The 19,342-nt window shown below is 39.2% G+C and overlaps 1 protein-coding gene across 3 annotated transcripts in view; it reads left to right on the plus strand.

Moving 5' to 3' along the window:
- The first annotated feature begins 1,522 nt into the window (after window positions 1–1,522).
- LOC108606231 (cAMP-specific 3',5'-cyclic phosphodiesterase) overlaps window positions 1,523–19,342 on the plus strand; it is a 72,011-nt gene continuing 54,191 nt past the window's right edge. For all 3 annotated transcript variants that reach the window (XM_017996156.2, XM_017996157.2, XM_017996158.2), the window contains exon 1: window positions 1,523–2,847. In XM_017996156.2, coding sequence (XP_017851645.1) covers window positions 1,679–2,847 — 1,169 coding nt within the window. In that variant the 5' untranslated portion in view covers window positions 1,523–1,678. The remainder of the gene's footprint in view (window positions 2,848–19,342) is intronic.

Here is a 19,342-nt window from a genome sequence, read left to right on the forward strand (position 1 = left end):
GAGTTGTGACTCGTCAACTTATTTGATTCTATGCTATTCAATAGCAAGTTTAATTCTAATCCAATGTTTAAGCTATATGCATTTTTAATTACATTCGAATTAATGCTAAAGTCTCTAAGAACCTTTTTCGCTTTCGAGGTGAAGAGCACTTCTAATTTTTCACTCTTAATAACTTACGCTCACTCGCTCAACAGAGCTGTGCCAACACACACACACATACATACTTGCAAGCGAGTAGCTCAGCTAGCGTGCTCATTGCACTGAGCGTGTGCGTCACTCTGTTGAGAGATGTCACACATTTTCGCGCTCTCACAGTCTAAGCGCAGATCAAATTGCACTTACTAATACACTATCACCACTGCAGTTTTATTTTAGGCTCCTGCTCATTTTTAGACTAGCGCGCGCTCACTCTCACTCTCTAAGCAGTGGCGGGCATTCGAAGACAGCGCAGCCGGCGGCCTTTTGCTTACGCTCAATTCACCTTTAGCGCTCTCACTCTCTAAGCAGTATAAGCGTAGATCAAAGATTTGAAGGAAACGCTGCAGCCGCAGCTCTTTTTTCGCCTTTGGCGCTCTCACTCCCTAAGCAGTTTAGGGCTTGCATTTAGCGTAGATCAAATTGCACTCAATACTATTACAGTTTTACTTACCTGACTCTCTAAGCAGTTTGCGGGCATCTGAAGGCAGCGCTGCCGGCTCACAGCGCCTTTTTTCACTCTCGCTCTCTAAGCAATGGCGGACATTCGAAGACAGCGCAGCCGCTAGCCTTCTGCCTACGCTCATGTCGCCTTTGGCGCTCTCACTCTCTAAGCAACACTAAAGCTCAACTTTTAGTTCGCGGTCGGTTCGCGCGCTTACTCTCACTCTCTAAGCAGTGGCGGACATTTAAAGGCCGTCGGCCTTTTGCCTACGCTCATGGCGCCTTTTTTACTCTCACTCTTTAAGCAGTGTCGGGCATTTGAAGACAGCGCTGTCGTCGGCCTACGCTAAGCGAGCGCTTGGCGTGGGTGAGTGAATTTAGTAAGCGCTTTGAGTGCAATCGGATCGGTCGATCGGTCTGTGAGGTGAGCGCGCGCTATTATAATTCTTTAACAACTATTCCATAATTATGGTCCGTTACATTGGTTACTCTTCTATTTTCTTTTTATTCGCGTCAATACATGTAAATATAATAAAGCACACAATATTTCACAAATATTAAACTTTAATGCTGGAAAAAATTCAACTCGTTGTTCTATGCTTAAAAATATAAATGCAAATAATATTCAGTTTAAATTTATTGAAAATTATACGTCAATAAAAGTTATGTTTGAATGAAATGAAAAATCCAAAGTTATTTTTCAACTTTTATGGAAAAAAAAGTTATGTTAACTGTATAAATTGATATGCATTATAAATAATAAAATTTTGCAACAACATTTGTTGTTAGCCGAAAGTTGAAGTTGAGGTTGAGTTTGAGTTTCAAGTTTCAAAATCAAAGAGCTACAGAGCTGAGCGTTTTTAACAGTGAACTTATTTTATAGCCAAAAACAAAAACAAAAACGGAAACAAATCCCACAGCATAAGCAACAATAAGCGAAGCCAAAGTGAAAACGATAAACCACCAACCTACCAGGAAATCAACCACAAAACTAAACCAAAACCAAATCCAACCCAACGCAAACAGCAACAGCAACAGAATGTCCGACAAAGGCAGCAGCAGCAGCAGCAACAACGACGCCAATGGGGCAGCTGCACTTCCTGGAAGCAGCAACCAGGCAGCAGCAGGAGCTGCAGCACCACCGCCGCAATATATCATAACCACACCCAGCGAGGTGGACGCCGATGAGGTGCGTTCTATGGCTGGAGACTTGGAGCTCAGCTCGCCCGGCGATGACAGCGTCTTTGGCTCAACCATAACCGAGCAGCAGCAGCAACAGCTGCGACTGACGCAAAAGTACAGCCAAACATCGAGCAGCAGCAGCACCACCAGCAGCAGCAGCAAGCTGGCCACACGCTCCTATTCGGTGACCAGCAGCAGCAGCAGCAGCGGCGCTGCCGCTGTCATGCTCGAGCAGCAGCAGCAGCATCAACAGTTGCAACTGCAGCAGCAGCAGCTGCACAGTCAGCAGAAAATTATGTCAAGCAGCACTCGCAGCCAGAGCCTCCAATCGAGCAGCGCCATTGTGGGCGAGCAGAGCGGCCATATGCTAAGCACGGCAACTGCTTTGGCCTCGCAGCTCAAAGCGCAGTCGTCCACCTCGATCATCACCAGCGAGCAACGCAGCAGCACCACCAGCAGCAGCAGCACCACTCGCTATGTGAGCAGCTCTCAGACTGGCACCAAATCGAAGTTTCAGAGCTTCTTGCAACAGCCGGAGGCGCATGGCTTCCTCACCGCCCATCAGAAGCATGTGCGTCAATTTGTGCGCTCCACCTCGGCACATTCGGAGGCTGCGGCCAGCACCACACCGGTGAGCGGTGCCAGGCCAGAGAAATGCATACGCAGCGCCTCCACCCAAATCGATGATGCCTCGACAGTCAGCGCCGATGGCACCGTGGGCAGCGACTCTAGCGGCGGCGGCATGCAGTTGTCCATTTCAAAGCTCGGACTGCAGCAATCCTCTTCGATTCTCATCTCCAAGTCGGCCGAGACCATTGAGATGAAGAGCAGCAGCAGCTCCTCCACCGCCGGCATGCGTACACAGCTAACGCTTAGCGGTGGCTTCTTGGCTCCACCCAATCGTAAGATAACCATACTCAGTCCCATACACGCTCCGCCGGGACTGCATGACATGCTCAAGCGTCAAGGACGTTCGCCACTCTCGCCGCGCATCAGTTTCCCGGGCAGTGAGGTGGATCTCTTTGGGTGAGTTTGCTGTTCCAGTCATTCGAGTAAATTAAGCTTCCACCCCCATAAACATAAACCTAATCCACAACTGCTCCTATTACAGACCCTTCTGGGTTAGACTTTTAAGCATCCATTTCAAGAACTCATACGAATTTTATCAATTCTGAATACTGAAGGCTTTCCATTTAGTCCTTTTTCTCCGAACGCTCATAATTTGCATTCACGTTTGTAAACAGAACTCAATTATTTTATACTACATCTATTCCAAAAAGAATCATCGTTTTAGTTCGACAGTTAGCAATTGTTGATTTTTTTGATGGTTTCAACAATAAATTCATCAACCAGCATTGATGATATTACAACATAAACTATTGCAATTAAATATTTGCATTCCACTTTAGTGTTGTAGAATAAGAAAAGCGATATTACGAAATGGATAATAATTAATCAATTGAAGGTCGAATCAGGAAGTTATTCTATTCGTACTTCTCATTCGAATATTCGATGAAATTCTTCCTTTAAGAACGCTTTTGTTATTGTTTTGGAATAAAAGGAAGAAGTAAGCAGTAATTCAATTCGTTCTTCTCATTCGCATATTCCATTAATTTCTTCTGTGAAAAATATAATTATATGCGTTCTACTTATTGGAATATTCTATGAATTTATTTTTTCAAGAACGCTTTTGTTATTGTTTTGTGAATAAAAAAAAACAATATTATTGGAAGCTGAAAGGCTTTATTAGCATATTGTAATTGATAATTGTAAATCTTTTCAATTGGTCTATTCGCTTTAACATTTCTAGCTTATTTCAATCTGATTCTTCTAATTCGAATGTTCCTTGCTTTGCTTTGTTTTTGTAACTTTCATCTTCAAAATTTGCCCTAAGGTTAGCAGCGAAGTCGCAGTCGAAGTTGCTCAGCTCTCGTCAAGTGCTTCACACACGAATAAATCCAAATTGAAAGTGTAGCTAAATTCGTACCCTAAAGCCAGAGCAGAGCTAATACTATAATTTATTCAAGGAATTGCAACAAATCGCTTATAATTTATGCATTTGCAAGCCAAGCACATGTACGAGCGATACACTTATTTTATATTGGAATAAAATTGCGTGCGTGGGCGCTTGTGGCTAATGAGTTTGATTCATTTGGTCCTGGTCCTGGTCCTGGCCATGTAGCCGCTGAAATGGTGAAAATTTTCAATTTGCTTGTTAATTGTTTGGAGCGGGCTATAATTATACAAACATGTGTATTAAACAAATTGCGCATACGCCTCGTTGTCATACGCAATTCAACAATTGTCAGCTGCCAGTTTGGCCTATGCTTTAGCTTTTCCATTCGTCAGTGTGTGCGTGTGTGTGTATTGACAAAATGCCAAAATTGTTTGTCATAGTCGTATAATTAAATTTAAATGTTTTCGTGCCAGGCCTGGCAACGACTACGAACCGCACAACGTTGAGTAGAGTGAGGGCAAAGATGCTGAAAATTAAGACGAAACAGAGACATGACAACAACAACAACAACAACAACAAATAGCAGGACTAATAAATTTTTAATGAACAACAAGAGCGAAAACAATTGTCAAGCGGCGTTTACAATTATTGCTATTAATATACAAAGTTTACAAAAATTGAATACTAAACAGCAAAGCGTGGAAAACACATAAAGAAAATATTTATAATGTGCGCTTTGTCAATAATTAAACAGCTGACAGTTGTTGCCACTTGGCAATTGTTGTTGTTTTTACAGTTTGTGTGCATTTACATTTTAAAAAATATTGTTGTTGCTGCTTTGCTGTTTGCGCATTATAAATAACTATGAAATTTAATATTCTCACACTATTGAGTGCAGTTGCAGAAAATAAAAATTTAAATTGCTTTCACTAATTGCCAGCGCGCCCCGCTCATCAACAAACAGACAATTTATCAAACTGTAAAAATATAGAATAAATATTTTACATATTTAAATATTTGGCAGCCGACAAAATGTTTTATTTATTTGCTAGACTAATTCAGCCTTTGGCTTGATGACTAAAATTTGCTTTTAAAAAAGATTTTCAACAAAGATTTTAGCAGATAAATTTAAGTGAAATTGATTTAGGCAATAAAAATTATATGTGTAGTTTTTAGTATATATAAAAGAAGCATTAACTCAATGAATGTCAAATTATTTTTGGAATTTTTAGTATACAATTTGCATTCAAGCTTAATTTATATAAAGCACTTTTGACTATGCAGTCATCAATAGAACTGAGTCTGCGTTTATTTATTGTTATTTAATATAACTGTCAATGTCAATCAATTAAAATTGCAACGCATTGTTTACTAATTAACTGATTGACTGCATTTCAACCAAAGCTCATTGCTTTGAGCAAAATTCATTGTCTTCATTCTGAGTATCGTTTACACTTTGCATTTGGCATTTAACTGGAATTATTAAACAAATGTGCAGCTAATAAAGGTTGTTACTGTTAAGCATATTAGTTACATATGTTTCATTTTGTTGGCTTTCAGTCAAATTTATAGCAGAAGCGTCAATGAAATGCACTTGGCAATTGTTAAATGAATGAGATGCGAATGAGGCGAAGTTGCAGTTGCAGTTCCTTATATGAAACCTTAGCAGCTTGACGAGCTGTCTCTGTAAATTGTCTGCATGGCAGCCTTGAATATATTCGAGCAACTGATTTTACATTATTTATTGCAAAGGCGTAACGTTTGTCTTTTCTCTGTATTTATTTAATGACTATGCAGAGTCTCGGGTAAAGCAAAATAATTACACAAAAGTATTTCAAATTAAATGTGCATTAAAGTATTAAAAGAAATGTTTAAATGTCAATAGCAAAAGCTCAATCAAACTTAAACTCAAATTCAAGATTATTTAACAATTTAAAATTTAGAGTTGGACGCTTAGTTAACAAGCAGAAATTAGCAGCTATAAGCAGTTGAATTCTTAAGCTTGCTCATCAGAAATTTTAACAGCAGCTGCCAATGTTAAGTTAACAGTCGACTGTGAATTAACATAAAACTAATTTAGTATTGTAGCTTAATATAGAATTTATATAAAGCAGAGTTGTTGTAGTGAAAAATTTATAAAGCGAATATTATTTTTAGTAATTAAAAATTAAATACGTATTAATTTTTAATTGACTTTTGCAATACTATTTGCTTAAAGTAAAAGCTAATAGCTTTAATTTGCTGCTGCTTCTTATATTGAGCGAGAAAATAATATTTAATTATATTTAAAATATTTTTTCAACTTTTAACTAACAAAGCAACATTAATATTTAATAATAAAAAAGCGCCGAAAATCGTTTTGTTGTAATTTTAATACTAAAACTAATGCTGTTTGCATTTGAAAAATGTTACAATTTGTCAGTTGTGAACATAACATAAATTCGAATATTTTTTTGTTTTGTCGCATGTACTATAATTTATATTTGCTTTGTGCGCTTGATGTTTTCACTTTCACACACACAAAAAAAAGAAGTGAAAAGCATAAAAAAGGGAACGCATAAATCTCTTAAAGCTGTGAGGGCTCAACATTTAGTGTGCGAGTGAGACAGAGCTTAAAGTTTATTTATTATTTAAAATAAACAGACAAATGAGCTGGGAAATGTTTTTTGGCCAGCGCCAGGCAAAAGATAAATATTATTTGCAAAAAGCAAACTAAATGAAATAAATTTTTGCAGCCCCAGATAGCCGAGACTGACGCTTGGGGAGCGACAACACAACAAAGCGCCATGGGACAGTATGTCTCGCTATTATTTTGACTTGTACTCCATTTGTAAGTGTCTCGATCTTTGGGGCCCAGTTGGGGAGTTCTAATGCCAAATTAAACTGCGAGCCGGCTGCAGCTTCAGTGACAAAGCAGCAGCAGCAGCAGCAGCTTAAGGCTTAAGGCTTAAAGGTTGCCAGGGCAGCAACAATAAGCGCGTCTAACAGTCCAAAGTTCTCGCTAAAAGCACAAAATGTAATGAACCCTTTTGAAGTGGAGCTGGCATTGCGCTGCTTATTGTTTGCCTTTGTTTGCATATTAAATTCGCGCTGCATACTTTTTGGCGCACAGGCGATAATGAAGCCTGCTTCACTTTCTATGCACAGCTGTGTGTGTGTGTGTGCAAAACTGTTGAAAAGGGTCAACTGGCTTACACACACCTTTGTAGCCCAATTAACCCGCTGACTGTTGCTCAACTTTGTGTAGCTGCCATAAAAATAAAATCTTCTGTTTTTTATTTGGCTAAACAATTTGCACAACTTGTCAACACGCTAAACCGCTTCATAGCCTGTCTGCGATTTTCGCTCAAGCTCATATTTTACTCTTTAAGCCAAGTTTATGCCAAAGTTTAAACAATTTGCCACAACATTTGCAAACTTCAATGCTGAACTTATAGCCTTGTTTACAGTTCAAGCAACTGATGCATTTCGCTTGTCTCAATTAAGTTGTGAACTAAAGCAAACATTCATTGTGAGCAACAAATTTTACAGCAGCAACTTTATGCATAAAAATTAGCAACAATAACTTAAGCAGCAGCTAGCAAATTTAACAAAAGTTAGCGAAAATTTATTGGAACTACTAAATTGTAAATTTGACTTATTTTCAAGTTTAAACTGTCTTAGCAACTTTTTTATATAAGAACATTTTTTAATAAAATATTTCACGATTAGTTGAATTTTTGATGCATTTAAAAATAACAGAAATTTGTTAAGAATTAAAATTCTGTTTCAGCTCAATTGGCGTTTCACTAAATAAAATTTCGGTTATTTTGCTGTTACTCTAAATTAAAATTCGCATAAAGATTGAAGCCTTACAAATTAAACTTAAGACAAATGTGTGCATTGCAAATAAATTAATTTTTTATTTTTCTTTATTATTTTTTTTTTGTTATTTTTTATTTAATAAGGTATACGGGGAAGTCGTTGAACTCCTTTATGGCCTTGGTATCTGTTCTTTCAGCCCACATGGGCGCGACGGCTAGTCAAGCAACTAGCGTTAAAAATTAAATTAATTGCAGCCAAATTGAATGAGCGACTGAATTTAAAAACTTAATTGCTGGCAAAAAATAAAAACATATCAAATTTAATGAGGCAACAAATAATTTGAATTGTAAAACTGCATTGAACCAAATTAGACGTGCATTTAATACCTAGAAAATGAAAAAAAACAAATGCAATTTGTGTTTTATAATTGGCAGCAACATTTATTGTAAATGCTGCTTCCAATTTGTGTGAAATCTGAGCGCAGCTCACAAAGTTTGAAAAGTAAATAAATATGACTCGCTAACAAAAGCAACAAAGAGTCAATATTTGCATGTTGCATGAAGCAGCAGAAATGTAATTAATTAAAATGCATAAATAATAAAATCAAAATTATTGCGCATACGACGCGTGCGGCAACAACAACAATTTAAACCCAAAAGTGAGTGCAAGGCTTTTTAGCAATTGCCAAGTAGCATTATCTAGTGAAGTTTTCTGTGTGTTGTGTGGCGGCGGCGGCGGCGGCGGCGGCGGCGCAAAGTTGTAAGAAAAGAAAAGCCGCTTAAGCTTTTCATGGCCAACGCCATTTGCAACTTTGCAACACGTGCAGCCAACAAGAAAATACAAAAAGTCGTCGCGTGTGCACTTCAGCTCTAAAAGCGAAAGGCTTTGTGTGCAAGTTGAAGGGGGGACGCATGACAGAGAGGGGGGGGGGGTGGGGGCGGGCCAACAATGATTGAGTGAATGAATGTCTTTGAGTCCGAGTTGCGTCTGCTGCTTGTTTACTTTTATCTCTATGGAGAGGAAGCGTTTGCTTATTGTTTGCATTTTGCATTGTTTGCATTAGCTGCCAGATTCTGACCAAATGACCTAATGCGAGTGAAGAGAGAGAGAGAGAGAGAGAGAGAGAGTGCGTGACTTCAATATTAAGGCAGCAAATCTTTAATTAAGCAAAAGCTTTAAAGTTGCGCACATTTAGTTGAGACACACAGTAGCTTGAGTAGCTTAAAGCTTTTCAAACTTTGTTGTGTGCACACGCTTTGAGCTTTTAAAGCTTTTACGCCTAGTCAATGCACTTTATATTGCTGTGGGTCAGTGCCAAACAAAAGGATTTGAGCTTCTAGTTCGTCTGCTGAGCCTGAAGCTTGCACTGCTGTTAGCAAAGCTTTTTGCAAAGCTCAAAAGCTGCAGCTTTAATTCAAATGCATTTTAATTGCTTATTAAATATAAACTGTAGTCAAAATAAACCAAATTTGTATATAATAAAAATTAAAGCGGCGAAAATGCGCACAAAAGTTTTTTTTTTATGTTGATCTTAAGGACGTGCTCAAAATATTCAGTAATTCGAAAATGAAATGTGTTGTGCAGATTCTTAAATAACCAACAATATAAAGCAACGATTTTTTCAACTTTCTAATTAGGTCTACCCCTCCCTTAGACTGGCTGCAAGTGTTGATGACAATAGTTTGCTCTGCGTTGAACTAAACCACTAAGTTGATGCTATAAAGCTCAGAATTTGGTACTGGAGTCGCCTCTAGCGTATTCTACACTTTCATTTCTGTAACTTTTAGAAATGTCATAGTGCGGCACTTCAAGTTCACTGCTAGCAGAATTGAAATTAGGGTTCTCTTATGGTCGAGGTAGGGTGTTGGTTCGTTTGAGGTTTAGTTTTGTGCTTAGGGTTGCTGTTTTCCATTCCTACCTTACTAAGCCCTGCTCTAAGAAGTGTATTGAGGATAACTTAGCCCTCTACTATTTTATTTCTTGGCATTAAGGTTGCCGAGATGCTGGGCCATGTCCTTTAGAAATTGCCGGTATGCAATGAAATTTCTAGCATTGTTGGTACTAGAGTCCAGCGATTTTAATATTATATAATTTAATTAATTTAAATATATATGCTAGCGCATTCAATATGCGACTTTGCTAAGCTATAAACAGAATAAAATGAGTTAATTTGTTAGCTTTAAACTAAGTGGGCATTTCATATGTAAAAATGAATATATGAAATTAAAATATATATGCAGTAAAAACAACTTTAATTAAATTAAATTATATATTTAAGTATTTAAATTTATAATATGTATAAATTGCTTAAATTTAATTTTTAGTTAAACAGAATTAAAAGTGTTTTAGCTTCTAACTACTTTTCTAATTAGTGCGCATTCCATCTATACAAAAGAATAATATTGCTCGCCATATTAAGTTGCTATTAGTAGAAAATCTTGTTGATTTGTATAAAATAAAAATATTCTATATTTAAGCTCTCGAGACTGCTGATTAACTTAAACTTTTTATTCTCTTTCTTTGCAGGTAAGTGAAGCGTCAAGTTATTTGTTTGATTACTGGAGTTGGGTAAGCGTCAAAGACTTTTTGGTCCTTTTTATCAATTTGCATTTGCATTGCGCTTTGTGGGCCAAAAGCGTTAATGTGGCCCGAGCGCATAACAATCAATAGGCTTAACTAATGGTGTTTTTCATATATATATTTAATGCTGCGTATACGCAATATGCGAAGCAGCAGCAGCAGCAGCAACTGGTGCGAAATAACACAAAGGGGTTAAACGAGAGGAAAACAATCAGCAACACGTTGCAAGAAGAGCCTTGGAATTTTTTCGCTTTTGCAGTTTTTATGATTAACTTTAAAGGGGCGTTTGTTGCAGCAGCAGCAGCGGCAGCAGCAACAGCAACAGCAGCAACCATTGCCAGCAGCTTGTTGACTTGCACTCTCGGCTCTCAATGCCTGGCAGGCATGTGGGCGTGTAGCATGGGCGTATATGTAGGCGTGTGCTGTTTGTTATCAAGCGCAACTTGCGCAGCAGCAACACAAAGCAATAAAATCAACAGCAACAGCAGCAGCAGCAACAGCAACAGCAGCGACAGCAGCAATGCAGAAATATTTATAAAACGCATGCAATTTGTTGCCTGGCAGCAATGCCACGCCCACATATGCTGTGGGCACAGCATATAGAGTGTGTCACACACACACACACGCATATGCAAACAACGTTACGTTCATTGCCACATGCTTAGCAGGAAATCTCAATACAAAAGCTTTTCAGTTTTCCAAAGGCAAAATGCAACAAAATGAGAAAATTCCAAAGCAGCGCAACATTTTCTATATTAAAGCTTAAAGCGTCCAATAGAGTTTTCTGAAAACAAAAATAAATATAAGCACTTGTCAAAATAACTGCAAGGCCTCAACCAAAAAAAAAAAAAAATAAAACTCAAATTAAATTTTAAAAAAATAACAAACAAAAAGCAACAGAAAAATCTGACACAACAGACTGTTTTTTGTTGTTGTTGTTGTTGTTGTTGTTGTGGTAGCTGCAAAGCGAGTGCCTCCTGGGTGCCATTTTCCATTCATTATTTAGTTAGTGTTTGCTTTTGCTTTTGTTGTTGCAGCTGCTGCTGCAAGACTCAAAGCACAATGGCCAAATGCATTGCATCAGAACTTGACTAAAAGCCCACACACACACATACGCACACACGCACACACACAAAGCGAATTAGTGTGTATGAAATGCATATGGAATTTAAAATGCTTTCGCAACTGAAATTGCAACATACCTAAACTCAGAAACAAAAACCACATTAAACTTGCATGCAAACAACTTTTGAATACACTTTGACTAAAGCAGGCAGCTTATGCGTTTTTTCAAAGCTAATTATTTGAACTGAATAAGTTGAATAGTCCACAATATTCGAGAAATTGCTACGAAGACTGTTAAAGCAAAATTTGAAATAAATTCTCTAAATATTTTAGGCATAAATTCATGTATCGGCTGCATTGGAAGTAAGTTCTATCATTTTTAAATGACAAGAATATGCCTCAGAACTAGCAGTAACTACATAAAAAGTATGGCAGCTCTAAGTCTTACATGATTCGAGTTATTGTTGCTCATACAGACGCATAAAATTCAATTGACTTAGCCTAACTTGCTTATTAAAAATATTTAAATTACTACGACCTATAAAGCGGTAAATTTGAAATAAATCTGCCAAGTGTTGTGAACATAATTCGTTATGCGGCGTAAGCTGTAGAAAATTCAATTTGTTTAAATAAAAAGAATGTGCCTCAGAGCTAGAAGTAACTATATAAAAAATTTGGCAGCTCAAAGTCTTGCATGATTCGAGTTCTTGTTGCTCATACAGTCTTTACTTGCTGACACGCCTTCTACTCAATGTTACATATATTGCCATAACTTTATGCATACCTCACTGTCACTTTTTAAATGTACAAAGTGTATAAAAATCGCACAACAAACTTTGGTTCCAGTTGAAATAAGTCGATTTCGAAAGTTTCAAAACTCTTAAAAAAAAACTTTAGCTACGCATTTAAGGCACTCAAATGTCATTATTTGTATGAGAAATAAACGCAAATTATAGCAAAATAATTGTATATAAATTATCTGAATTATTATAATTATATCGCTTGTTGCTGAAATTTTTTTAATTGTTTAGTTAGTGAACTAGTCTCAATATAAATGCTTGATTTTCATAATTTATTTACTAGCAACACTCGAAGCTTCTAAGTAACAAATCTATTTATATTTTATCAAATGCATGCAAAAGAGTTTCCAACAATTTTGATTGATAGACAGTCGATTGGACGCATAATCAAACTGTTCAGAGCTGATTAGGTAGTAGATATGTTAGTTACCTAACTGAACTGCGTTTGAAGCTTGTTGCTGCCAACATATTTTTGGGGCCCAGCACATTGTCGTCGTCGTCGTCGTGCTGTGACGACAAACCGCTGGGCATGTCCTTCAGTCAGTCAGTCAGTCAGTCGCTGCATTGTCTGGAACTGATGCTCAAAAGTTTAATTTCAAATCCTCGAATGACATGCAGGTTAGTGGTGCGACTGGCATTCACAGCAGGATGCCGATGCCGATGCCGATTCCGATGCCGAGCGGAGAAATTTTATATGCATTGAGCATAGCTTTGTTTGAAAATAACTTTGTTGCTGCATTTAAAATATTGATAATAGATATGAGACAGCTTTAAATGCTCATAAACTGCACAAGGGTTTTAATGATTTAAAACAAGCAGTAATATTATAATATTTTTCGTTTAATTTTAAACAGTTTAAAATAATTTTTTAGCGCTTAGCTTATGGTTTGGCAATTTTATAGCCAAGCTTAGCTATTTTTTAAGTGGCAAAAGCTAGAAAAAGTTTGAAGCTGTTGGCTATTTTAATATTTTAAAAAATTATTGGCCTTTGTAAATTAAACTGAATTTTTTTGGAATTAATTTAAATAATTAAAGTTAATGCCTTAATAATAATATAACTTTAACGACAAAAGCAAATGTAGCGAAGTTTTTTCAATGTAAAAATTTTAAGCTTAATTCATTCAATCGAATAGAATAGAATTTAAGCGAATTCGCATTCAAAATTACTCAAAAATTTAAACTATAAAACAATGCAAAGAGCATTAGAAACTTAAGCTAAATTAAATTTAATGTTTTATTTGTTTTCGAGCTGTAGCTTAAAGTTGTTGCACTTTTATTTTCTTTAGCTATTTTTAGCTACTTTCTTGATCATCGCTAAAGCAACAAAGCATTTTGTCAGTTTCAATTGGCTTAGTAGCAATTTATACTTTGTTTCTATCTTTTATTTGATCAACATTATATTTGGATAGTTTTAACAATATTTTGTTGAATTATAAAGTGCAGCGCATTCGCTCTTAGCAGCTTTGTTAGCATTTTTTTTTCTGTCTTGGGTTTTGTACTCTGAATTATATGATGAGTGGTATTATTCTAACCTAGAGGGGATTTTCTGCATTAAGCAGTACACGCAACTGAGCAATTTCTTTCTTTTTTTGATCTATATACGATTTGATATACATACGATAATATATGATATATGAGATATGTTTGTTGTCATCGAAGCGTTTGGATTGTTTCCGCTCTGCGCTTTCAGCTTTCACCCACGTAGTTTGGAGTAGACGACCCACTTTAATTTCAGACAAAAGCAAAATTAACTCAATGCAATCTTCGTTTATTGAATAATTCTTATATCAAGCTTAGAGAGTTTACTTAGCTAAAAGGCTTTATAATGTATTAGCTATATACATATAGCTCGATATATTTTAAGTACAGTATGTACTCTCTATGTGTGCTGCAAACATATTTAATGCTTTGCCTGGATTCCTTATTGAGAATTCCAAATTAAACTTTTCGTGCTGCGCTTACTACGCGATTTGGTTGCATTGATTTCAGACTAAAATCTATAGATATTACTTTATTTTAGCTCAAACTGTTGCTTAGCTTATTAACACAGTCGAAAGTCCTAGCTAAGTTCCCATCAAAGTGTATTTCAAGTTGGGCTTTGAAACTTAACGAAATTGATCTCCTTCGGGGGTTGGCAGTTGTGGGTGTGGCAGCCCTTGGGCAACTTTGTTGCTACTCTGTGGACAGATCTCTGTTGCATGTTGCAAGTTTTAGTTTTATGCAAATGATGTCAAAGCGTAAGGCACACAAACTAAGAAGTGACAAGCCTTGCAGCAAGTGGAAGCCATAAACGTAAAGCGTAAACGTAAACCGAGAGACATAAAAACGCAAACCGCAGAGCGTAAGCGAAACGCAGCTGCGCTCGCACTCTTACGCCTGAGCAGGGGAGTGGGCGTAGTGGGTGTGGCGCTGTCATAAAAAATAAGCCAAGGCGCAGGCAGCAAATATCAGTTGCCTGTTTTTCGCTTATTGCCGTCAGCTGCTGCTGCTGCCTCTTCTTCTGCCACTTTGCCTTATTGTTCGTTCGTTCGTTGTTGGCCAGCAATTCTCATTTTGGCCAAGTGGCGCGCATAGCGCGCTCAAAGCTGATGGATAACTCTTGAGGCAGTTGCGGCCTTGAGCCTCCGCCGTATAATTGCAATGCGAGCTCACGATGCGCGCTCTAGGGGTCGCCCCCGCCCCTGCTTGGGGGGTGGGTCAGATGGCATCTGGGCAACTTATTGGACGGTTGTCAAGAAATTTGAAACTTCTGATGGACCCTGACGCACCTGAGCTCAAGCTCAAGTGCCAATAACAAAATGCCAAACAGTCCAACCGCCCACCACCCACCACCCACATAAGAGGCCCCCAGGCGCGGTCACTCACCATCAAGTTGGCCCAAACAAATGTCGCACAGCAAGAAATAAAGCTGGCAACAAGCTAAGCACAGGGGTGTGGATTGTAGGTGGGGGGAGGGGGGCTTAACTTCTAATCATAGCCTAAGATGACTTGATTTACCTTATATCAACTTATTTGTTAACTTGTGTTTACACCATGCTGCAAAATTGCGCAATTCATTTGAATTTAGCAAATTTGCATATCAATTTGTCAATAAATCAATTAATGCTGCAATAAGTTTGCGCTTGAACTCGGTTACAAACTCAAACTTTGTAGTGTAGTGTAAGTGGCTGAATGGGGGGGGCGCACTTGACCCAGCTTAGGTGGCTTTATAACAAATGCAAATGCAGCTTATGAGCAACTCGTGTTTGCGCGGGGGCTGCGGGGCGTGGGCAATGGCAAAATGCAAGCAATGCGTAAATGAAGTTTTCAAGTGCAATGCGCCATAACAAAAATAACAACAACAGCAGCAGCAGCAGCGGCAGCGCCAGCAGCCGACTAATATTATGCAAACAACAACAATGCGTTGATTTGGCAACGCTGGCAGCGCAGCAGCAGCAGCAGCAGCCAGTCTGCCTGCAGTCATAGATTCCATAGAACAACGCTGCGCAAAGAGAGCAAGCAGAACGCAGAGCGCACGTGAGAGCGTAAGCGTGTTAGCGAGAGCGCGCAAAGCAAAGCAAAGCAATCGTAGTGTGACTGTTTTGTTGACGTTTGTCCAGCAAATTACAACAACAGTAGCGGCAGCAGCAGCAATAGTAACGGCAACAATGCCAGCAAGCTTTTGTCACACTGCACTGGACTGCAAAAGAATTTATTAAGACAATAGGCAGCCCTAACAAAAGGTACACACATGCCTAAATAAAAAGCCTACTACTATTTTGCGCCCATTCAGAAGAGCAGCAGCATTGGCAGCGACAGCGACAGCAGCGCCGCTCAGTCTCCACACAGCTTCCGTTAGCTTGCCTAGCATGCTTTGCCTTTTGCTTTGACATGTGTGCGTGGTCGCTCTCTCTCTCGCTGTCTCTCTATTTTTCGTTTGGAGCTTACGCTCGCTTGCGCTTGTTCGTTGTGGCGTCGCTCTCTCTCTCTCTCTCTCTTTTTTACGTTTCAGTGAGAATTTGTTGGGCACCGCTTTTTTCGGTGGGGCCAGTGTTGTGCGGTCGCTGCAGCTGTTAGCATCGCGAGAGCGCGCTGCGTCGCCCTTCGTTGTCTCGTTTTAATTCCGTGTCTGTGCACTTCTCTGTCTCTGTGCGTCCAAACTAACTGTGTGTGTTTGACAAAACAACAGACAACAAACACCCGGAGGCCGCGCTAAAAGAAACACGCAAAATTTTTATGCACTTTTAATCTGCCGCTACTAGCTAAAAACTCTTTTCATATATTTTTTTTTTTTGAACATTTTTTGTGTGTGTTTTTGAGTGGGCAGCGCTGCAGGCCGGCAGCTGCAGCATCCCAAAAAGAACAGTGAACGCAAAAAAAAAAAAAACAAAACATAAGCTCAAGCTGAAATAATCAAAATAAATTAAAATCGTAAATCAACGCTAAGCACACACACACACACACAACAACAATAACAACATCACAAAAGCAGCGCAGCAGCCAAACAGCCCAAACAGCCGCTTATCAAATGCCGCGACGTCGACGACGCGCGCCGCGTGCGTGAGACTTTTGCTGCCAAGTGTCCAAGTGTGCGCGTGTGTGTGTGTGTCTAACTGTGTGCGTGTGTGTGTGTGTTTGTGTTCCGTTTGTTTGGTTTTTTTGCATCTGTGTGTCTGCTGTGTGCATGTGTGCGGTAAAGTTTTGAACTGGCGGCCAAAGGCGATAAAAACGTCGCCGCCGCCGCCGCAGCAGCAGCAGCAGGTGCAGCTGTAGCGCCAGCTGCGCGTCAAAGGCGCAGTCACAGCCTCACAACAACAACAACCACCACCACAGCAGCAGCAGCGCCGGCATCGGCATTATCAGCAACAACAACAACAACAAGCACACAGAGGACAACGCGGCATTTGCTTAAAGCCACAACGAAAGTAAAGAAGAAGAAGAAGTGGAAGCAAATCAGCTTTGTCGATGACACGCCGCAGTCAACGTCGCTGCTAGTGCCAACTGCAATTCAACTGCAGCAACGCAAGCGTTCCACCTGCAGCGCTCCGCCAGCTTTGGAAGCAACGCATATTCACACTCACGCCTCAGCTGCGCGTCGACTGAGCAAATTCTTGAGACACAGCGCTGTCAATAAATCAGCGCATTCAATAGGAGCGACAGCGACAGCGACAGCAGCGCCGCCGCCGCCGACATCACAGCGACGCAAATCATCAACAGCCTCGCTGATTGTTGAGACAGCATTAAACGCTGCCGCCGGTCGCTGCGCAGTCGGCCCACGTGCCGAAAAGGAAGCCGCAGCAGCAGCAGCAGCGGCCGCAGCTGCAGCGCTTAACTTAACAGACTTTGAGCATTTACAGTCTAGCCGGCATAGCAGCAGCGGTACGGCCGCCACCGAGGACGCCACAACTGCCTCAGCAACCTCCGCCTCGGCGTCAGCGTCGGCCTCTGCCTCTGCCTCGGCTAGCGCCACAGCAACCGCAAGCAGCAGCACATCAACCTGGTGCGGCAGTATAAATTTTCTTGTTTATATGGTTTGCTCCTTTTGTTGTTGCTGCTACAATTTTCGTAATTCACCAGCCAGGTGAGTGCCAAGTCATAAACATACCGCAGGTCTTAAAATAAAAAAAAAAAACCCCTCACCCTCGCCCTCCCACTTTTAACAATCGACACTTAAGAGCCCGCTTTAATGCTCTAGCTCTTAAATTTTATGCCCTCGACCTTGCAAGTTGCAATTGCAGCTGCATTTAATTCAAACTTTTCTATTTACGAACTTACATGCGTTACCAAAAGTATTGACGTCTTTTATTAAAGCCACGTTTGTACTGCATATCAAATTGTTTAATATTAAACACGCGTTGGGTTTCGGATTGAGAGTTGTTGAAACAAAACTGTCACAGAATATTGAATATTTAAAAGGCAAACATATTTTCTAAAATAAGCTAATTTTGTGCATTTTTCATTTACAAAATGTGTTTGGAATTAAGTAAAATGTTCTAAAAAAAAAAAAGAATTAGTATTATATTTCAATATAATAATAAGAGCATTGAAATTGAAATTAATTAATTAATTGCCAACATGTTCTAAGAATTTACAAAATACTAAGCCAATATTCAGAATATATTATGCAAACTTGTTCTAATTTCAATATTTGCTATATTCAATATTTATATATTGATAAATACAATATAAATCTATTATAATTATTCAGCATTGATTATGTTTTGGGTATTTAGCATTTTCTTTAGTGGTAAATAAGTCGTTTTGTTTAATTTTAAAAGGCAGCATCCAGGAATATTATTTTTGAGCAATCAAAGATTTATTTGTTTTACTCTTGATAAGAGTCTGTGTTCGATAAAGGGTTAAATTAAATTACTATTATTGTCTACTATTATTAGTTATACTTAGCTCCAATTTATTGCATTCATAAATCAAAAGAGAGTATCTATTTGTTCAGTTAGCCTAATCTGCTATTTATTAGAATTTCTATTTATGTTGTTGTTATTCTGCTTGTTGCTATTGTTGTTGTTGTTGTTGTTGTTGTTGTTGTAATCAGCGCAAAACTCTAGTTGACCATTAACCGCAATCACACACCGTTCAACATGGACATGGACACTGGATCCGCCCAGGCAGCAATCTAGCTCTGCATCTATCTCTTTTACGCCAACAGCATCCTTTGTAAGCAGCGGCAGTCGACCAAGAGCATTGAGCCTAATGGCTGAGAGCGGCTCGCTGCTATAAAACCCACTTGGGACTAATTATTAGTTTGCCATACAGTTCCATTGCGAACAACCGTTCATCCGCTCAGTTTCGCACACACACACAGTGATAGATATAGATGGCGAGATGCAAAGAGTGAGAGAGAGAAGAGCGAGAAGCAGTGCGAGAGGTAGCACGTGCTGCGAGCGAGCGAGAGAGAGAGCGCAGAATTGTCGTCACATATCGTCAAGTGACGATGTCGAAAGCAAACGAATGAACGCAGAGGCAGCGTACGCATCAGTTGATAGAGGGGATGGGGGGTGCTTGGCAGGTCAATCAAAATTTTAGGCGCAGATTAGGCGGCGAGGTCAAAGTTCAAGGTTGACTTGTAAGCTGTGGCCGGCGCTGACAACTTGTAAATCTAAATAACAAATTCATAAATAATGTTTAATTGTTTCAACTAGAAAATACCATGTAAGCTGTCAAGAACAACAACAACAACCAGAACGACAATAAAAACAACAACAAATCTCCAATAAGCTGCCAGGCCGCCCCCACACCACTGCACAGCAGCACACTTACGCTCTTGCTCTCTTTCGCTCTCAGCTGCTCTGCTTGGCGCTCTTTGCCTTTTGTTGTT

This window comes from Drosophila busckii, chromosome X (genome assembly GCF_011750605.1).
Source record: "Drosophila busckii strain San Diego stock center, stock number 13000-0081.31 chromosome X, ASM1175060v1, whole genome shotgun sequence".
NCBI classification, from domain to species: domain Eukaryota; kingdom Metazoa; phylum Arthropoda; class Insecta; order Diptera; family Drosophilidae; genus Drosophila; species Drosophila busckii.